Source organism: Mastigoproctus giganteus, chromosome 2 (assembly GCF_048544385.1).
Source record: "Mastigoproctus giganteus isolate SK-2022 chromosome 2, ASM4854438v1, whole genome shotgun sequence".
Lineage (NCBI taxonomy): Eukaryota > Metazoa > Arthropoda > Arachnida > Uropygi > Thelyphonidae > Mastigoproctus > Mastigoproctus giganteus.
In genome coordinates this window covers 170,963,310-170,984,480 of record NC_143576.1, presented here as the reverse complement: position 1 = coordinate 170,984,480, position 21,171 = coordinate 170,963,310, and the positions used below count along the sequence as shown (strand labels likewise).

General features: G+C 35.6%; 1 protein-coding gene across 1 annotated transcript in view; it reads left to right on the top strand.

Moving 5' to 3' along the window:
* Positions 1 to 21,171, top strand: part of LOC150089747 (angiotensin-converting enzyme-like) — a 118,190-nt gene that overhangs the window by 86,864 nt on the left and 10,155 nt on the right. The window contains 3 exon segments of the mRNA XM_090389642.1: positions 6,250 to 6,348; positions 14,588 to 14,732; positions 18,877 to 18,975. Of these exon segments, the coding sequence (XP_090245768.1) occupies positions 6,250 to 6,348; positions 14,588 to 14,732; positions 18,877 to 18,975 (343 nt within the window).

The following is a 21,171-nucleotide window of genomic DNA, read 5'->3' as shown; positions in this document are numbered from 1 at the left end:
TCTGCTGACTGTCTCATCAATTCATCCAACATCCATTTAGGCCTAAAGCAGGGGTGGCCAGCCTTTTCCTTCAGTGTGCCACATTTTATGTTGGAAATGTGTTGCATACCACCTAGAGGCTTACCCAGAAGTTACTAGAATGTTTGCTGATTACAAAAAGGAATTTTGTGCTAAGCACTTTTAATAAAAAAAATCGAAACAATTTTACATTTAAAAAATAAATTTAAGGTATGTTTATAAATAATAGAGAAATTCCAGTCTAATGTTAACAAGTATCTTCTTTTTCTTCATCCTATTCGACCCCACACACAGTACTAAGTATTATAGGTTCTAAAACCTTTCTTGTTTGGGGGTTTCATAAAAAAAATAAATGTTTGAAGTTACAGAATGAATATAATGAGAAGCTCACTAAAACCCCCTAATTACCTGCACTAATTAATACTAAAAGTAGTAAATATGATCCAGTAATTTACTGGTTCATATTTACATACCAAGGTTTGTATAAACTGCATATTAACATTAGAATTAGTAGAGACATGTTATGCAAGAAAGCAAGCTTATACAGCATTAGCAAAAAAAAAAAAAAAAAACACTTACAATCATTTCACCCATACATTTGCTCCAAAAGTTTGTCCAATTCTTCCTTGAATTTATTTAAGCTATCAACTTTCACAATGAAGTCTGTTCCAACAATCAACTATGATTGCTGGAACATGCTGGCTAAAGGCAAAATTCTGCACATCTATTCTACAACTGTCTTTCCTCAATTTGAGTTGATGCCCCTCCCTCAGGTTCATAATCTGTGCAAGAGGAAGAATCCCATCAGCATTGAGCCTGCTCAAAACATTCAAGGCCTTATACACCTCAGTCAGATCACCTATTTAATGGTTGTCAGATGAACTAATGAGACATGTGGCAGAGAAGAAAAATGCATGGAATACATACAAATTAATGGGTGACATGGAAGCCTATCATAGATATAAGTTGGTCTGTAACCAAGCCACAAAGGAGATTAGGCAGGCAAAGGTAGGCTACGAAAAATCCTTGGCAAAGGATGCAAAGAAAAACAGAAAAGAGTTCTTTACCTATTTAAACTCAAGAAGGAAAGGGATGAATCAGATTGGTCCACTGGATATTGATGGTTCAACAGTTGAGGATCCTGCTCAGGTGGCTAACAATCTAAACGAGTATTTTGCATCTACATTCACGCATGAGGAGTTATTCAGAAAGGAGAATGACGTAGGTAAAGTAAACATTGCAAGTGAGCTAGATGATTTTGTAATAACTGAGAGGAAAGTGGAGGAGAGATTGTTGAGGATAAACATAAAAAAGGCACCTGGGGTGGATGGGATCTATCCAGTTATATTAAAGGAGGCAGCAAAGGAAGTAAGCAAACCCCTAGCCATAATTATGAGAGCTTCTTTGGACTCAGGGGAGGTACCCATAGACTGGAGATGTGCAAATGTAACCCCAATTCACAAAGGAGGATCAAAGGCTGACACAAGTAATTATAGATCTGTTAGTTTAACTTCTGTTCCAGGTAAATTAATGGAGGCACTGGTTAAAGAAGCACTGCAGGATCATCTAGACAAGAATTCAGTTATAGCTCAGACGCAGCATGGTTTTGTTAAGGGCAGGTCTTGCCTGACCAATTTGATTGGATACTATGATGTAGTCACAAAAGAACTGGATGCAGGGAATAACTTTGATATATATTTGGATCTTAGAAAGGCTTTTGATACTGTTGCACATGGAAGACTGCTGCACAAATTGGAGCAGTGTGGCATTGGAGGCAAATTGCTGCTATGGATAAAGGGATGGTTGAGTGGCAGAAGACAGAGAGTGGTAATCAATGGACACTGCTCAACGTGGACTAATGTTATTAGTGGAGTTCCTCAGGGTTCAGTGTTGGGTCCGTTGTTGTTTTCGGTGTTTATGAATGATATTGATGATGGTATATCAAGTTTAATGTCCAAGTTTGCAGATGATACAAAGGTTGGCAGGGTTGTTAAGGACACTACTGACGCTATGCTGCTGCAACAGGATCTGGAAAGGTTGAACAGATGGGCTGGAAGGTGGCAAATGAAGTTTAACATTGACAAATGTAAAGTACTATATATGGGAAACAGTAACCACAGAGCAACGTATCAATTCTGCGGTACTACACTGACAGTGGTGGAGAATGAAAAGGACCTGGGGTTAATTGTGCAGGCAGATATGAAGTTCTCTGAGCAGTGCAGACAAGCTGCAAGAGTAGCTCATGGTGTCTTGTCAATGATATACAGGAATTTTTCTAGCAGGGATAAGGAGGTGATTATTCCCTTGTATAAGGCAATGGTTAGGCCACATCTTGAGTACTGTATACAGGTCTGGAGGCCTCATTTCAAGAAGGATGTAGAGCTGCTGGAACGGGTACAGAGAAGGGCAACAAGATTAGTGAAAGGAACAAAGGGTTGCTCTTACGAAGAAAGGCTTAAGTTTTGCAAATTACAGAGTCTGGAGACTAGGCACCGGCGAGGTGATCTGATAGAGGTGTATAAGGCTTTGAATGGTTTAAGCATGCTCAATGCCAATGGGATTCTTCATCTTGCTCAGAATAATCACCTCAGAGGGCATAAATTCAAATTGAGGAAGGACGGATGTCGGATAGAGGTGCAAAAATTTGCCTTTGGCCAGCGGGTGGTTGGTTGGTGGAACCGACTTCCATCACTTGTTGTTGAAGTTGATAGCCTAAACAAATTTAAGGCTCAACTGGACAGGTATTTCGAACGAACGGAGGGGTGAAATGGGAGTGGTGTGTGTTTTTTTTTTTTTTTTTGGCTGATGCTGAATAAGCTTGCTTTCTTGCATCATATGCCTCTACTAATGCTAATGCTTCTTTAACCAGTGCCTCCATTCATTTTCCTGGAACAGAAGTTAAACTCTATTGTTAAATCTGTTGTTCAAGGTTTAGGTTCAAGAAGTTAAACCTGTTGTTCAAGGTTTAGGTTCAAGAAGTTAAACCTGTTGTTCAAGGTTTAGGTTCAAGAAGTTAAAAGTATTGTTCAAGAAGTCAAACGTATTGTTTAAGGTTTAGGCCTAAATGGATGTCAGATGAACTAATGAGACATGGCAGAGAAGAAAAATGCATGGGATACATATAAATTAACACGTGACACAGAAGCTTATGACAGATACAAGTTGATCTGTAACCAAGTTACAAAGGAGGTTAGGCAGGCGAAGGCAGATTACGAGAAATCTTTGGCAAGGGATGCAAAGAAAAACAGCAAAGAGTTCTTTACTTATGTAAACTCAATCAGATTGGTCCACTTGATATCGATGGGTCAACTGTTGATGATCTTGTTCAGGTAGCTAACAAACTAAATGAATATTTTGCATCGACATTCACACATGAGGAGTTATTCAGTGAGAGGAATGCCAGAGGTGTATTCAACTCTGGCAGTAAGCTAGAGAATCTTGTAATAACTGAGAGTAAAGTGGAGGATAAATTGTTGAAGATAAACACAAGAAAGGCACCTGGGGTGAATGGGATCTATCCAGTTATATTAAAGGAGGCAGCAAAGGAAGTAAGCAAACCCTTAGCCATAATTATGAGAGCTTCCTTGGACTTAATGCCTCTTTTATAATAAAAAATTTAATAATTCTACAACCAGTGTATTCTATTTAAGATAGATATAAAGTTGTGAATAAACACACACTGGTAGGTTGATTTCAAGACCTTGTGTACTTTGTAAAGCAGCTCATATGACAGAAAAGGTTACCGTTCCTTATAAAATATTCCCATGTTCTTCACAATAATCTTCAAGAAAAACCATTTACTCTAGGACCATCACATTCTACTCATGGTGACTCCACCTGCAGCCCCCTGCATTATGGTAAACTCTAGCATTAAGTTGAGCAGCTGAATTATAACTGTTTGTTTAAATGACTTGGAATTGAATTTTGCTAAGAGTATCCAAATTTGGCAAAAATGAGGGATTTTATGAAAAAAAATGAGAAAAATTATATTCTTGAGCGTTGTTATCATTGAAACTTTTTTATATTAATAAATTTAGTTTTTACTTAAATATTATGTTACTTTCTTTGTCTTTTCATAAAAACTGATATGTTGGAATATACTAGGTTTGACAGTTAAGTTCCAGGACAGTCTGATGCATGTATATTTAAGTGTGTAACGTGGGCCATGATGTGATGTGCTGTGGTGTGGTAGTACAACCTGCTTGACCTCGTCCCTCTATGAAGTCAGTAGCATACTGTTGCATGCAGTCATGTACAGCTGTTCTGTTATTCAGAATATTGTCATTTTGTTAAGTGATGGAACAAACAGTGAACATTAAATCTGTTTCAATTTAGGGAAAAATGGAACTGAAACTTACAATTTGGTAAAAGAAGTGTGTGGAAATGATGCTCTATCTTGCTCATGTTTTTTTTGCTGGTTTGCAAGATTTCGAGATGAACGTGAGGATCTGGAAGACAACATAATTGTCAAACCTTTTATTTAATTTTTAAACACTAGTATGTTTTTATTTAAACTTTTTTGTGGGTCCAATGGTTAATATTGTCAACATGTACCCTCATGAATACTTCCATATCCTCTGTTTTCTCAAATCTTACTCTTAAATCATAATTCAAAACAATGAATATGTACCTCTTGTGAAATTAAGTGGTTTATTCCTCATTATTCAGGTTCTGACATGTGTGAATAAACATGCTTCTGAATACTATTTATCAAAAATTTATTGAACCTACAGTAAATATAAAAGTGACAACATAACAAAGAATTCCTTAAAACTCTGGCCTACATGGCAAACCAGCATAACAATGTGCATCAAGTATAGGCTCTCAAGGCATTAGTTATGCAAGCAAAATAGCCTAAAAAACTTCCAAAAACTTTCAACAGTTGCTAGCAAAAAATAATGCATATTGTTTAACCAAACACATTTTCTTTTCTCTTACTTATTCTGAGCAAAAAATTTGCAAAATTGTCTTACATGATGAACTTTTCTGTAAAATAACAGGATACTATTGAAATTGAATTTACATACCATTTTCTTGTGTGCGAAATTGGTGTGAAACATTACTTTATTGAGAAATATTTATCTTTGCTGAATGCTGAGAACATATAAGCTGACCAATCCAAACTCGTATTCCTTCATTCCTCACCAAGGAAATATTATGTGGAGTCTCTCAAAAAAAGAAATGGCAGTGATACAACAACAAACTTTGGTGTAGCTTTCATGCAGCATAAGCTACTGAGACACTATAAGACACTATGCTACTGCAACAGGATCTGGAAAGGTTGAGCAGATGGGCTGAGAGGTGGCAAATGAAGTTTAACATTGACAAATGTAAAGTACTACATATGGGAAACAGCAACCCCAGAGCAACGTATCAACTCTGTGGTACTACACTGACAGTGGTAGAGAATGAAAGGGACTTGGGGATGGTTGTGTAGGCAGATATGAAGTTCTCTGAGCAGTGCAGACGGGCTGCAAGAGTAGCTCATGGTGTATTGTCAATGATATATAGGAATTTTTCTAGCAGGGATAAGGAGGTGATTATTCCCTTGTATAAGGCAATGGTCAGGCCACACCTAGAGTACTGTATACAGGCCTGGAGGCCTCATTTCAAGAAGGATGTAGAGATGCTGGAACGAGTACAGAGAATGGCGACAAGATTAGTGAATAGAACAAAGGGGTGCTCTTATGAAGAAAGGCTTAAGTTTTGCAAATTACAGTGTCTGGAGACTAGGCACCAGCGAGGTGATCTGATAGAGGTGTATAAAGCCTTGAATGGTTTGAGCATGCTCAATGCTGATGGGATTCTTCCTCTTGCTCAGAATAATCACCTGAGAGGGCATAAATTCAAATCGAGGAAAGACAGATGTAGGATAGACGTGAGGAAATTTGCCTTTAGCCAGCGGGTGGTTGGTTGGTGGAACAGACTTCCATCCCTTGTCGTGGAAGTTGATAGCCTAAATAAGTTTAAGGCTCAGTTGGACAGGTATTTCGAACGAACAGAGGGGGAAGTGGAAGTGGTTATTTTTTATTTATTTATTTATTTATTTTTATTTATTTTTTTGTTTTTTATTTTTTTGGTTGATGCTGCATAAGCTTGCTTTCTTGCATCAAATGCCTCTACTAATGCTAATGCTAATAAGATTATATGTATTAATTATAATTGTTAATATAATTTTTGATTACTGATCATTTGTTATTGATAATTTTTATTAACTTTATCATACAATAGGATTTCATGAAGCAATTGGGGATGTTATTGCTCTGTCAGTGTCCACTCCAACTCATCTTAAGAATATTGGCTTACTGAAACAGTTTGCTGATGACCCTGGTGAGTGATAATTAAATTTGAATATTTAAATGGTAGTCTGGAACATACTCCTTGAGTGAACCTACACAATAAATCCATATTATTGTTACCAATTACAATGAACCCTCTGGTGGAATAATATTTAATAATACTTCTGTAGCTACTACACTGCACTGCACTGTAGTATATTTTATTTTAAATACTATTATACATGTTATATTTCATTTTAAATAGTAATTATACATATAACTTCATTGCATATGGAGCTCCCATTTACAATATTAAACAATTAATCAGAACAAAATTTAATTAATATGCTTGCTTATGACATAAAACTGGAAATCAGAAATGATAATTCCAGGCCACATCACTGATCACAAGATTAATAGCGGGTAAAATCTAAAAATGCAATGCTACTGCTGCACACTTGTGTCACACTAAGTGCTCATTGAAACTAGCAGCTTTGTATTCTCTTTTCATGACATTTCAGCAGCAAAAAAAAAAGAAAAAAAAATGTTTTCAGTTTGTTTGGCAACTTTTGCTGAAAAAACAAAACAAAACATTGTTTGAGTTAAAAAGAATGAATTTAATAATTCAATACACTGATATAGGAATAAAAGTTAATCACATAAAGAAATTCATTGCTTTGACCTTTAATTTTTTTGTTATATGCCTTTAGAAAAGAAAATTAATTTATCAAATAAGCATTCCAGCCAATAAAATTACAAGAAAAAAAAATTCTGTTTGTCAACTATGATTTCACAAATAAATTGAATGAGCATATAGCAGGAAAATTAGTTACCAATTTGGATTTTACCACTTCTAACTTTCTTCTTCAAGATGCTAGCATAGATTTTACACTAAAAATTGAAATTCCTCTGCAGTTTCCATATTCATTTTTATTTCCCTTTTTATATTTGGTATAATTAATGCTTTATTCTGGACCTTATCCTTCTGAAAACAACTTCTGAGTAAAATGATGTAACCATTTTACTATTTCTGTTCTAATTCATCTAAAGCAGCAGGTTTATATGAATTAGTTGTATTTCATGTTCAATTCATCTATATTGATTTTATATTTTTTCCATATTTGATATTCTCCAATAATTTTTTCTACCTTGATAAATAGTGTCCAAAGTTTCCCCATTTCAGTCTTTCTCTGTGTTTCAGTACTTTCCACACTTCTAAAATATCCTTCTCTTCTGTTTAAACTTTGCCCCTATTATTTTTGATTACCTTAGTTGTAGTACTCCCTCTGAGATTTTTAACTAAATACTAAAACATTTTTCTACCCATCTAATAGTTGTTTTTCATGTCATTCCTGAAATCTTTCCAATTTTTTATTTTACCTCTTTCACCTATTGTCTTTACTCCTCTTGCACTTTTCTTTATATTCCAGTAAGAACTTATTATTTTATTTTTCAACAATTTCTCATGAATTTTTCATTTCTCTAATTGCCTGTTAAACTTATTAGGTACACCATGGCATTTCAAATTTCCTGTCTTTACAGACCTTTCCAGATGTACTTCTTTTGCAGCTTTCACTAAAATGGTCTTAATTTTTTTTTTTTCTATTCTTCATCTGGAAGTCATGTTAGCATGAGAAATGCTATTTAACTTTTCAAAAGGAAGGTTTATTGATTGTTGGCAAATCTGAGAAAATTTTTATTCATTTTAACACTTTTTTGTACTTCTTATTTTTGGCACTAATATCATTTTTAAATTGACCAATACAAGATGGTTGCTTCCAATCTGAAATCCCTTACATACTAGTTGTATCTTCAACTAGTTGTTTAAGATCCTTTAAACAACTAGTTGAAGATACAACTAGGTGTTTAAGATCCTTTACTGCAATGCTAGAGTCAGTTATATTTTGGACACCCCTTTTGGTGGGCCCCTTGTGTTGCACAAGTTCATTGCATATGGACCACACCACTGATCTAGATAAGCTAGGCAGATAGGCCGAAAAATGGCAACCAGGGTTTAACATAAATAAATGCAAATAATGCATTTGGATAGCAAAAAATCACAGAATAACATGCTATTCAGGTAGCACAAAACTCAAGGTTTCAATAAAGTAGCGCAGACTTCAACAATATAAGGTAATTAAGCAGTCTGATATGAATTTCTCTTAACAGTGCAAACAGGCTGCTAGAGCAGCCTATGGAGTTTTGTCAGTGATATACAGGAACTTTGCCAGAGTGACAGGGAGATGTTTCTTAGCAAGGAAGATGTCACATCTGTAAATTACATCATCTGAAAACCAGGCACCTGTGAGGAGACCTAATTGTAATGTTAAGGCTTTAAATGAATTGAATAGAATAAATGGCAAAGATAAAGAGACCACAAAAAACTATCCACAAACTACTGGAATCCTATCAGCAAATGGCTTTCCATAAAGTGCTGGTTGATCTGTATCATTAGATCAATTAGTCATTTAAACCTATTAATTTATGCACCAATTAATTTATTGCCTGTTACTGCACTTGTCACTCATTTGCATACTCTTATTCACTATTATGATATACAGTGTGAATTTTATGCAGCCCACTTGTGAACTGTGTATGTTATCAAAATGAACCATGTTTGGTTTACCATCAGGCTTTTCTTCATTTTTTTTCAGACAGCTGTTTGAATATTCTCACTCAGTAGATAGTTACATTGGCTGCTGAATGCCATAAAATATGTTATCCAAATGGCAATAGAAGATAAAAATTTTTCCCATATATGTACAATGACATATATGGGAAACATTACTCCATCCTCCCGACAAAATATTCATTTTAACACCAAGATATAGGAGAAGTACTATTTCCCTCCTTTTTCACCCATGTATAAAAGTCAGGGAACTGTAATTCACTTAACAGTATCAGTGTTATGTAAATGAAGCAAAGCACAGTTCCCAACTTATACAAGGACAAAATGGGGAAAAAATATAACCCTCCCATATCTCACTGTTGAAATGAAAATCAAGCAAGTCCCCAGTACCACACTGCATTCCTCCATGCTCTTGACTGGTTTTTTTTTTTTTTTTTTTTTGTCTATCAGAGCTGTTTTATGTGTGAGAAAGTGAGGCATGCTTCATTCTTTCTATCAAAGCTGGTGTTCCCTTTGACAGCTGAGTCAGTTTTTGCAGCCCACTGTTCTAAATAATAATAACAAACTGACATGTCATAATTTTATCAACAGCATAAAAGTTTGGTTTCCTCTTATGTAGATGAAAAAAAATTTATCACTATTAATTGTAATCGCTTGACTGTGGTAAAAATTTGGCATTTCAGTTTGCCATTACCATCAAGTGCAGTAGAATGCAAAAATTTGCAGTAAAACATGGCCATAACATGTATATAAGCAAAGCCAGCTCTATTAGTTCTGAAGCTTGCCTGACATGTAAAAACAGCTCTAATAATATATAAAAAAAGTTGCATACTGTTTAGAAATTTTTGAACAATGACCCTGCATACAGAAACAAATGTTAAAATGCTAGGCATCCCCTTATGAAATTGATACAACACTTTGACATTGCCGACATGGACTGTTCACGAGTTCATTTAAGTTTATCAAAATGCAGTACGGTAAATTTGCAAAGTGGCCAGTTTTGGATTTATTCCATATGGATGAGATGATGCTATGCTGCTGAACAAGCACCTGCATTCTTCATTTACCACTGTCTGCATTTTGCTGTGTGGGTATCAAAACACTGCTGATTGAGCAGATAACAGGAAATCTTGTTGGTAAATGACTGACTGATCACGACATTCTCCATCTACTGAGCAAATAGCAGGAGTCTTCTAGTAGCAGGAAAGGAGTTTGCCATGGCTTTCGCAGTCTCTTTCTTTACCTTTGCAAAATAAACATTATTTAGTATTATCCTTGCCGTTTCTCAGATGACAGACATAAATTTAGCTTGAAAAGGATGGTTGCAGGATAGATGTGTGAAAATTTGGTGTCAGCCAGAGAAGAATAATTAATTTACTGTTGAAAGAAACTTCCATCTTGTGTCATGGGCATGAGTAGTTGGAATAAACTTAAAGGAGGATTTTTTTAGCTGATGCTATATAAATTTGCATCCTTGCATCATATGCCAGCACTAATGCTAATAAGTTAGAATGAGCTTGAACCAAGGTCAACTCAAATGCATAGGCTACTGCACTTCCATGCTAACCACTCAGCTATGTCAGGCCTAAAAAAAGCACAAGCACCTCCATGAATCATGATGTATAATTTTCCCATTCTATAAATGATTGGCATCTTTTAAGGTGCCCATCCTTTATAGAATGGCATCTTATCCATTATACCATACAAAGATTTTACATTTTTATGGTTTTTAGCTGTTTTCAAGGACCTACTCCCATAATCATCCATTTATTAACTGCTTACTATTATTATTTTTTTTTCTTTGAAAACCCCAAACACAAGAGGTATTAGAACCTATAGTACTTAGTATGTGCATGGGTTGGAGGTTGATTAGACGTCTCAACTTCTGTAGACTGTAATTTTCAGGAAATACGTATGAAGGAAGGTTGTTCCAGAAAATGGCAGCTGAATAATAAATAAGGAAGATTAAAAATTGGTTCTGTGAGTTTGAAGATGGATGGTAAATGGATGTTGGCTGCATGTGTTTGGACTGTTTTGAAAGAGAGAGAGACAGAGCAGAAATTATAGACACCAATTCAGAAGAACAGTGCCCATGGAAGTATCTGTAGAAAATGCCACAGAAACAGTACATCTATGGGACAGCGAGCGGAGAGACTCTGTTAGAGATGACTCAGTAATTAACCTAACTGCCCTCTTCTGAATGGAATCTAGAACCTGAGAGAGGTTTTGGGGACACCACCCCAGATGTGGGAACAATATTCCATGGTAGGGCAGATTTACGATTTTACGATTAGCTGTTTGGAAGAAAAGTAACACCGAGAGTAAAAGAGAAAACCAAGGTTTTTTTGATGCAGAGGAAGCAATATTTGTAATGTGCTGATGCCAAGAGAGATTAGAAGTCAGGGTAATCTCTGAATTCTAATCTCTCTTGGCACAAGCAAGATTTACAACCAAAAGAGATATATCAACTTGCCTAGAAATCGGAGTGTCACCAAAGAAAAGCATAGAAGCAGAAGAATCCTTTTTGGCGCAGATATAAGACAGGATTGAGTTTTAAAAGGATTGAAATCAACTAAGTTGTCTCTGCCCTACTGGAAAATTACCTGGAGATTGGCATTTAAGGAATTGGTAACGGTTATTCAAGAAGTTTAAGCTGATTAAGCAGGGCATGGTTTCTCAAACAGGAAAGTGGAATGCAAAGTGCTATCATCAGCAAAACCAAGGATAGAATTTCCATTCAATGGAAGGAAATCATTAATATGCAAAGGGAAAAGAGTGGGGAAAAGAACTGAACCTTGGGGAACACCAGCATTAGTGGAGAAGTTCGAAGACCGAAAGTCATCTACCATCACCCTCAGTGAGCGGTCAGAGAGAAAACTACATAACTAATTACAAAAAAACAGTTGGAAAACCATAAGATGGAAGCTTGTTTAGAAGACTTTTATGCCAAACACGATCAAAAGCCTTTGAGCTGTCAAGAGCAACTACTTGTTTCACCGAACGTTTCCAATGAATTTGTCCATAAATATGTAACATAAGCCAGAATATCACCAGTGGATCAACACTGATGGAATCCATACTGGAGATCATTGATCAGAAGAAAGGTTTCTAGGTAGTTTTAGACTTTTCGGTTAATTGATTTCTCCATTACTTTAGAAAGCGTAGAAGTAATTGCTATGGGATGATAATTCGAAGGGAGGAGTTTGTTGCCCTTTTTAGGAACTGGCTGGATGTGAGCAAATTTTCAAGCAGAAGGAAAAACACCTTTGGAATAAGAAAGTGAAAAAAAGGTGGCAGAGAACAAGAGTAAGTTCAGCAGCACAGGTTTTGAGAAGAAGTGGAGAGATACCATCAGCACCTGGAGCTTTCTTAGCATCAAGATTCATCAAAATCCTTCTGACATCCTTTTTTGATAGAAGACCACACAGGGTATTGAATGGAGAGAGCTGGGAATGGTGGAAAGTGTTTTACCAAGATCATTAATACATGAGTTGGAAGCAAAATGGGATGCTAGCAGTTCAGCTTTATCCTTGGCTGAAATGACAATAGAACCATCTGGTTTTGACAAAGATGGGAGCAGAGATGGGCAAAAGTTGCAGCCAATAGCTTTGGCAAGAGACCAGAATGCTTGGTTGCCTAGGCGCCTCCGTAGCCAGGAGCAGTAGTGTGTTACACACGCTTCTTGATTAGACCAGGGTTCGAGCCCGTCACCACCAAATACGGAGAATGCGGAAAGGTCAGGAAATGACCACCGCATATCCCGGAGCAATATGGCCTTAGCTGTTAATGTTCCTAAAAACCAAATAACAATAACAAGCTTGGTTGCCATTAGGACAAGAAGCAAGTTTTCTACTCTTATCCTGTTCAAAATCTAGTTTGGACTGATTAATAACTGCTTTACAATTGTTGCCTGCTTTGGCATAGGGAGAAAATGAAACTGAAGAATTGGAAACAAGCCGATTACGATATGCAACATTCTTCTCTTGAACAGCCTTAGCACATTTATTGGAAAACCAAGGTTTAGATAAAGGACGAGATTTTATAGTGGAGTGTGGAATAAAGGATTCTATTCCTACAAGAATAATTTCACTGACACGAGCTGAACAAATATTGACATTAGTAGTTTTGAAACAGTAATCCAACCAAGGAAAAGAAAGAAAAGAAATCTCACAGGTCATCCCATTTTGCATTCTTGTAATGCCAAACAACACGAGGTTGGGAATAGACATGAGATAATGGTTCCATTGGAGAAGCGACAATCACCAAGTTGTGATGTGAGGAGCCTAAAGTACCACTCACTTCGACCATGTACTTAGAAGGGTTGTTTGTGAGAAAAAAGATCAAGCGTGTTGGCTGTATGGTTAGGATTGTCCGGTATTCTGGTAGGTAAATGAACCATCTGTAATTGTCATTATTAATTACAAAAACCTCAGCTTCTCGATCAGCTGGGTCTCTGTGATTAGAAAACGGAAGCCAGCTGGAGTTGTGAACATTAAAATCACCTCACTTTTAGGAAAGTTGGAGTGGAGATAGTCAAGTTTCAAAGAGAGGAAGTCAAAGAGTTTCAATTGATTAGTAGAGTTGGGAGAACGGTAGAGACAACAGATGAATTTGAGAGAATGAGGTAGAGAGATTTTAAGCCAGAGGAGATTTTATGCACACTACTCAGACTCCCTCTAGTCACTATCTGGCAGAGTAGAGGTAGCAAGATTATAGACCAGCTAATCTGGAAGCCACCTAGAGAGTTACCAATAGGTTCGGTCCTGTGTACTAACTAGCAGCTGGCCTGCAAACACCGTTTTAGAGCTGTACTCTTGAAATGTAAGAAAGTTTGGATCTCACCATGGTGTTCATCATAACCTCAAAAGTCATCAGTCATACTGCATGATGGAAGAGATGGGAGAGTTGATCGGAAATTTGCTCTGCAGGCTAAACATGGATTCCACCACTTCAAGACTCGAATAAGCAAAGTGGTGGTATTGCACCGGTTGATGAGAGTCATCTACCATCTAGTATAGTATTGCCTGGTAACACAGAGGGGCAGCATTCTTCCAATGTGGTGTGGGTGCCACACCTCAACCCCTGCTTGCATTGGTTCACATCTGGGTGGTCACCCACAGTTTGCTTGCACATGGGGGTCACACCCAAGATTACTAACAGTCCCAACATCATGAAGATGCAAGCAAAGGATTTGACTGTCACAGACCATCTGGACTTGGCCGAAATTGGGTCCACTTGACTTGAGTGTCACCCAAATATCAGTTCCATCAGCGTTTTAGACTCCCAGGTAAAAAGCACAGCTTGTCTGGCATATCTGAGAGTCAGCCTCTAGGACCAAATTGAAAAACAACTACTGACATCTCTGAAACCACACCTCTGAAACAACTTTCTTCCAACTGGTTTTCATGGGTGGAGCTTCCTGTAACAACTGGAAGTCCTACCCATGAAAACCAGTTGGAAGAAAGTTGTTTGCACTAAATTAATGGAAGTCCAAGAGACCACAGATCATTAGTGAATGATTAAATTTCTAGTTAATTTTAATTATAGTTTATTTTAAAAGATAATATATGATTCGATCCCCTCATTATATAAAATTACTAAGTTATAATTAATCTATTGCATATCTGGTTATAAATGTAGATGAACAATTCTTCATTTACAGAAGGAGATCTCAACTACCTCTTAACTATGGCCTTAGATAAGGTTGTTTTCCTTCCGTATGCCTATATCATGGATCTGTGGCGATGGAAACTATTTAAACAAGAAATCAATGCTAATGAAATGAATACAAAGTGGTGGGAATTGAGGTAATCTTGATAAGAATTCAGTTATTAATAAGAATATATTGCAAATGTGCCCCCTTCAGTTCTACCCCCGTGCCACAGCACTCCCCCTACTTTGTGCCCATTGCTTTGCTACTCTAGTCTGAGATATGATTTCTGTTCAGATACAATTTAATTGATCAACATTGAAAATTAATAAATTTAATCAATTTAATTGATTGACAACACTACACTAAACTAATAGATTCCTAAACACAGTGATATGTATTCGCTATGAAGTTTTACGTTACCTTTACACTATCAAGTTCAACATATACATTATGCTATATTGTTATGATTGCAGTTTTAAATTAGTTATAGCCTTACTAAAAAGTAAAATTTCTTAGCTAAAAACAAAAAAATATATATGTACCTGACAAGCGATTAGCACCTGAGCTACTTATTTATCACAACTGAACTCTACTGTTTCACTGCAGTACTGGTTACGTGTTACAATATTTGCACCAAAACACCAATACAATAGTGGTATGAATAATAAGTCATAATTTATGAAATCACTAGATAAATTTAAAAATAAGCCAACAAACTTGACTAAGACTATTAAACTATTTGTCAAACACAATTTAAGATGTTAATTAATCAAAAAGACCATAAAAATTTCCAAAAAACTTGTTCCCACAAACTCAAAATTTGTTCTGTGGTACATACATTTTATTCTATGATATGCACGTACCACATTTCAGTGTATAGTTACTTTGTGTCCGAAGGCTAGAGAAGTACTCATGTTTTTGTATATATTTAAATACTTCATCAGCACACATTTTCTAATAACTATTAATAGCATTATCTTCCATAAAAAAAAATCAAAGCTGTATACCACTAAAAGGAAGTTAATGCAGGATTACACCACTTATTTTTTTTAATGCCACATTGCATTCTTTCAGCTTAGGAAGGAATTTAGGAAAGCATTAATGAAAGAGATACTGTGGTATGTGTCTGCCCAGACTAATTTGTCTCTGCTGCCAGCCAGGTGGCAAAAATTTCTAAAATAAAACTTCACAGAAATCCAATAAACTGTTATATGAGCCAATGTAAATTCTCAAATTATTAAGAATTCTGTTAATCCACCAGATGCTCCTGTCAAGAACTACAAGGCTTTCGTGAATAAAGGGACAGTATTCCAATAACCCTTAAATTTTCCTTTGAGCTGGGTTGTTGTAAAAGATTGCGGTTCTGTGCTATGACAACCTCATCTGAAGTGCCTATTAGGATGAAGGCAAGATCAAAAGGAGGGGGAAATATGAAATCTGGATAACACATGGCACCCAGCTTTGTTAAAAAATCTGAAAACAAAATATTCATATATTGAAGCATTAAAGAAAAAAAAAAAAAAACTCAGAGACTGACAGCACTGATTTACTGACTTGAAGAGCTACTGCCACTATTCCATTTCAAGCTGAATAAATCCTTCAAAATATCATCTCTACAATGAAATTAAATGTTGAACCGACTCCACTAAATATCCAAACCCTGACTTATTTTTATCTATAAATGAATTTAGAATTCAAAAAAATATTCAATATTTTCCAGCCAGGCTTGGTGCCATGCAAAATCCAGGTTTTGTAATCTTTGGTTATAGGTTCAGGTTTTCAACAATGAGATACTATCTTATGATGTATAGTGGTCTGTTTCAAAGGTTTTATTCTTTTGACTGTTGTCTTCATCCCACTAAGTACCTAATTAACATTGTCACAGCATAGGAACATGGCCTTTAAACCCAGCCAAATGGCAGTGTTTAGAAGTTATTGAAACATTTTGTCCTCTCATTTACCGAGGCCATATGATCTCTAATGAGATGGGGATCAGAAAATGGTATCCTAATGATATTTTGAGAATTTACTTTTGGTTCATATTTAGTTTTTGATTTTTGGGAGTTTTATTTTATAGATTTTTGCACAATTTGAATGATAAAATAGACCCAGCAGGCAAATGAAACTTTTAATCCGCTTCCCTAAATTCTTTTCTAATTTGAAGACCATAGTGCAGTGTGTTTAAAAAAAAGCAAAGCTATTCTTTGATTTCTACAGATATGTTACAGTAGTTGAAAATATTTATTCTCATAATATTTCACTACTATTCATTAAAAATAATTTCTGTAAAATAAATAAAAAATCCCACAGCTTAACTGACAGTAGCAAGTGGTCAGTATAAAAACCAATAGTGGTATGAATAATAAGTCAATCATGCACAAGCCTAGTTTAGTTTGACTAACATAAAATGGTCTAGTGATATACTTGCTATATGAATTATTTCCCGTAGCATAAAGTATAGCTGCCAACAGACTCCAAATTTACAATGGAAAATTTCTCTTTTTGACTCAGTTTCCAATCATGACTCTGATTCCCTTTTCCATTTTGCCACTGTAACAGTTTGTAACATAGAATTTCTGTATATTTTTATATAACAGTTTTTTTTTTTTTTTCACCTTTTTATTTTTGCAAAAAAATAGTAAAACTGCATTAAAAAATCAAAATTAAAATTTTTTAAAACTTCTCTGAATTTCTTCTTATTTTTATTAATGAATAACAAAGGCTGGCAACCTCTCTAAACTGCCTTGCTGATCGGCTAGAAATATATTAAAAAAGTATATATTGCCCTCTCCTGTCAGTAAATTAGTAGACTCTTTCCTTTTGTGTCAATCACAATTATGGGGGGGGGGAAGAAACAAGTACAGACACATCATGAACATCAAAACAGGTTGATGGATGATGATGAACTGATCAATAGTACACCACATTTTCAGAAAACTTTACCACAAGTGTTTATACATGTGGTAAAAACCATTAGTGCAGTTCTACCAATATTGTGCAGTCGAGGTGACTTGTGTGCCAGTATGACCCAGTTAAGTATTACAAAAATATTTAATACACTTATAGCAGAAACTGTATGACTTTAGAAATAAATTTGGTAAATTTTTGACTTAGTTTGGAGGTCAGTTGACTTTCTATCATGAATTCCTAAGACCAAACCTGTTTCTTTACATCATTGAAAAGTATGCAGGCTCCAAACAGAATTTATAGATAACAAGTCACTGAGTTTTCAAAAATGTTAAGTTAAATATTATTTAATTTTAACTGAAATATAAATACTTGGATAAATATTTCATCATCCAATAGCACTATTTGTAGAAAAAATTTTCGAGCCAAATTGAAATGAATCAATTTTACAAAAAAAATAGAGATTTCCAGTACTTCTCAATATCACTAAAGATAAAGAATCGATGTACAGTGATCCTTGGTTGGTGACCTGAAAAGTGCACAAGAAAGTTTGAAAATAACAAATTATCCCAAGTCATGCTTTACATTTTAACAATTAATTCCTTGGCAGCACTGAGTATGAGAATATTCAGCCAGGTGACAAAAAAAAACTGAGTTCAGATCTCTTTCTGGTAAAGCTTTAGAAGTGACCTTGACAGCCAAGTCTAAACACTAGTACCATTGTTATAAACAAAATTTGATTCGGCATTTCGGAAGAGGTCAAAGTCTGTAACAGTATGTTTTTTCAAGCAATCATAATAAGATGTGTAACAATCAAAACATAAATTCACAGACAGAAAAATCCTAGCTAAGCTAATGTTTGAGAGCATACTGTAACTAATAAAGCAATTCCTATGGTGTATTTTAATATAAAAGATGTATTTTCAGTGAAATTTAATTTCTAATGCAGTGACTTTTAAAAAAACTGTTTTGGCAAAAAAAAGTCTCCTGGTTTCCCTTCTGCTTACAGTTAACCTCCTCAAAAGTCAAACGTTAGCAGCTTTGCATAAAGTGCTAGGCACTGCCAATAAAACTTAAGCAGTTACACTTGAATATGTTAGTTGTACTTGGTCATTTTTAGCCTATTCAGTTGAGATTTCTTAAAATTTTAATAGAAATTGGACACAAAACATTTTCTTCAAAGGTATGTAATGTTACTAGAATTACAGTGCAAAAGGGCAACAAAAAATTGAGACTGATGAGCATCCTATGTACATTCTCATGGGTTAAAGATAATTCTGATCGATTTGTTCGAGTTTCTTTTAAAACTAAATTATTACCTTGATAAAATATCATTTAATCCTCCTGTTTTTTTGTTTCATTTTTATTTATTTATTTTTTTTCACTTTAAGGTTAAAATATCAAGGCATCTGTCCTCCCATAAAAAGAACAGAGGAGGATTTTGATCCTGGAGCTAAATATCACATTGTTGCTGACATATCTTATATCAGGTAATTTAATAATCTGCTTAACATTATTGGAAACTTCTTGAAAGAATATCACTTTTATGGATCAGGTGTATATTTCAAGATTACCAAATCCTTTATGGACTATGGCATAAAATCATATACATAACATTGCCATTTTAAGGGTCATATACTATTAAATAGAGATTTTTCAAATTTGTTTCAAAAAATTATCTTGGAAAACTTTGTGAATTACTCTTGAGTGAGTAGAATGATTATTAAGCACCCCCCCCCCACAAAAAAAAAAGAGTGGTGTCAAAATGTGACACTCATACCATTAACAATGCCACTGATTTATAGGACATTTCAAATAATAAGGTTATTATTATTTGTTATTTTTTGGTTTTTAGGAGCATTAGCAACTAAGGCCATATTGCTCCGGGAATATGCGGTGGTCATTCCCTGATCTTTCCGCATCCTCCGTATTTGGTGGTGACGGGCTTGAACCCCGGTCTAATCAAGAAGCATGTGCTACGCACACTGCTGCCAAATAATAAGGATGTCATTGTCTCTCTATACAGGGTGTTTCAAAAGTGATGGTCAATAATTTAAAGGTGAACTGTACAGACTACAATATGCAATAAAAGCCTAGTAAACATGGGTCCTTAAGTGAATCGTTTTCAAGATATTGCACATTTCTAGTTGGGATCCACCACTGACAAGGAGAACTATACAGAGTTGGGATCCACCGCTGACTTGTTTGTTTAGGTTAGGTTATGCTCATTCTCTCAGTTTCTCCCTCTCTCAATGCTCTGAGACATAGCAGACATACTAGTACTTGTCAAAGGATAGTCAACATGGAAAGAGTTTTTTTTTTTTTTTTTTGCTTTGGTGTTTTTTTTTTTTGCTTTGTTTTTTTTTTTTGCTTTGTTTTTTTTTTTTTTTTTTTTTTTAGGAGCATTAGCAACTAAGGCCATATTGCTCCAGGGATATGTGGTGGTCATTCCCTGACCTTTCCACATCCTCCGTATTTGGTGGTCACGGGCTCGAACCCCGGTCTAATCAAGAAGCACTGCTGCTCCTGCCCACCCGGCTATGGTGGCGCCAATGGAAAGAGTTTACACAAACGAAGAGTATGTGAATATGCACTTCATGTATGGTAAAGCCAATGGCAGTGCACTCGAGGCTGCACGTTTGTACCAAGAAGCATTTCTCTGCCAAAGGCAGCTCAATAGGTGCACATTCATCAGGGTACATCAGTGCCTTAGAGAACATGGGTGCTTCGCACATGGAGTGAGAGCTGGTAGGCCCAGAAGCATAACACCTGATGTTGAGGAAAGGGTGTTAGAAAGAACATTCTGTAGCGTGTAACATCTGTAAAATCCTGTGGTGTTGAAACCAAAAAACTAAAAATGTATTACCTTATGTTTAATAAAACCACCTTAGCAAAAGGATTCACAGCTTTTTGCTAAACTAGTGCTGCCATAGTCAGTAGCAGATCTTAACAGAAAATGTGCATTATCTCAAACAGTTAATTTGCGGCCCAATGTTCACTGGGACTATTTTGCTTATTTTAATTTGTACTTTATACCTTTAAATTATTGACCATTTTTGAAACACTGTATAAGACGATGATGAAATACACTTTCAATATTGTATACAGGTCTGTTGGCCATACAAAAAAAAAAAAAAAAAAGACAAAGATTCTAAAGTGGATTCAAAGAAAGGCAGCCATATTAGTTAGGGGCACTAAGAATGGCATACACAGCAAAACTTAGTAAACTAGACAACTTAAGGGGAAACCTAATTGAGATGTATAAAGTCCTGAAGGGGGACTCAATAAAATGAACAAGGGAGTTATATTCTCATTAGTTGAAGAGACAAAAGCTAGCAGGACACGAATATAAAATCTTAGGGATTCTCTCTCTCTCTGCTTATTTTAGTTTGTTTTGATGAGCAGTCTTTTCATCTCTTCATACTTTACATTCCTTCAACGTTTATTTTAAAGAATCACAGACTCAAATGAATGGAACTTATCTGCAAAAGTAGCTTCTCTGATAGAATAGTGACTGTCGCTTCTGCCCATTTGGTAAAGTTCAGATTCAGATCTTAATGATGTAAGGAACTTATCTGAAGTCTTTCTCAAGCAGTTAGCTGGTGAAGGGTGGGTTCTCCAAGCAGGGTAACCCATATTGTTAGTTTCCTCATTATCCAGCAAAGTAGGCTTTCTGCTTTGCCCTT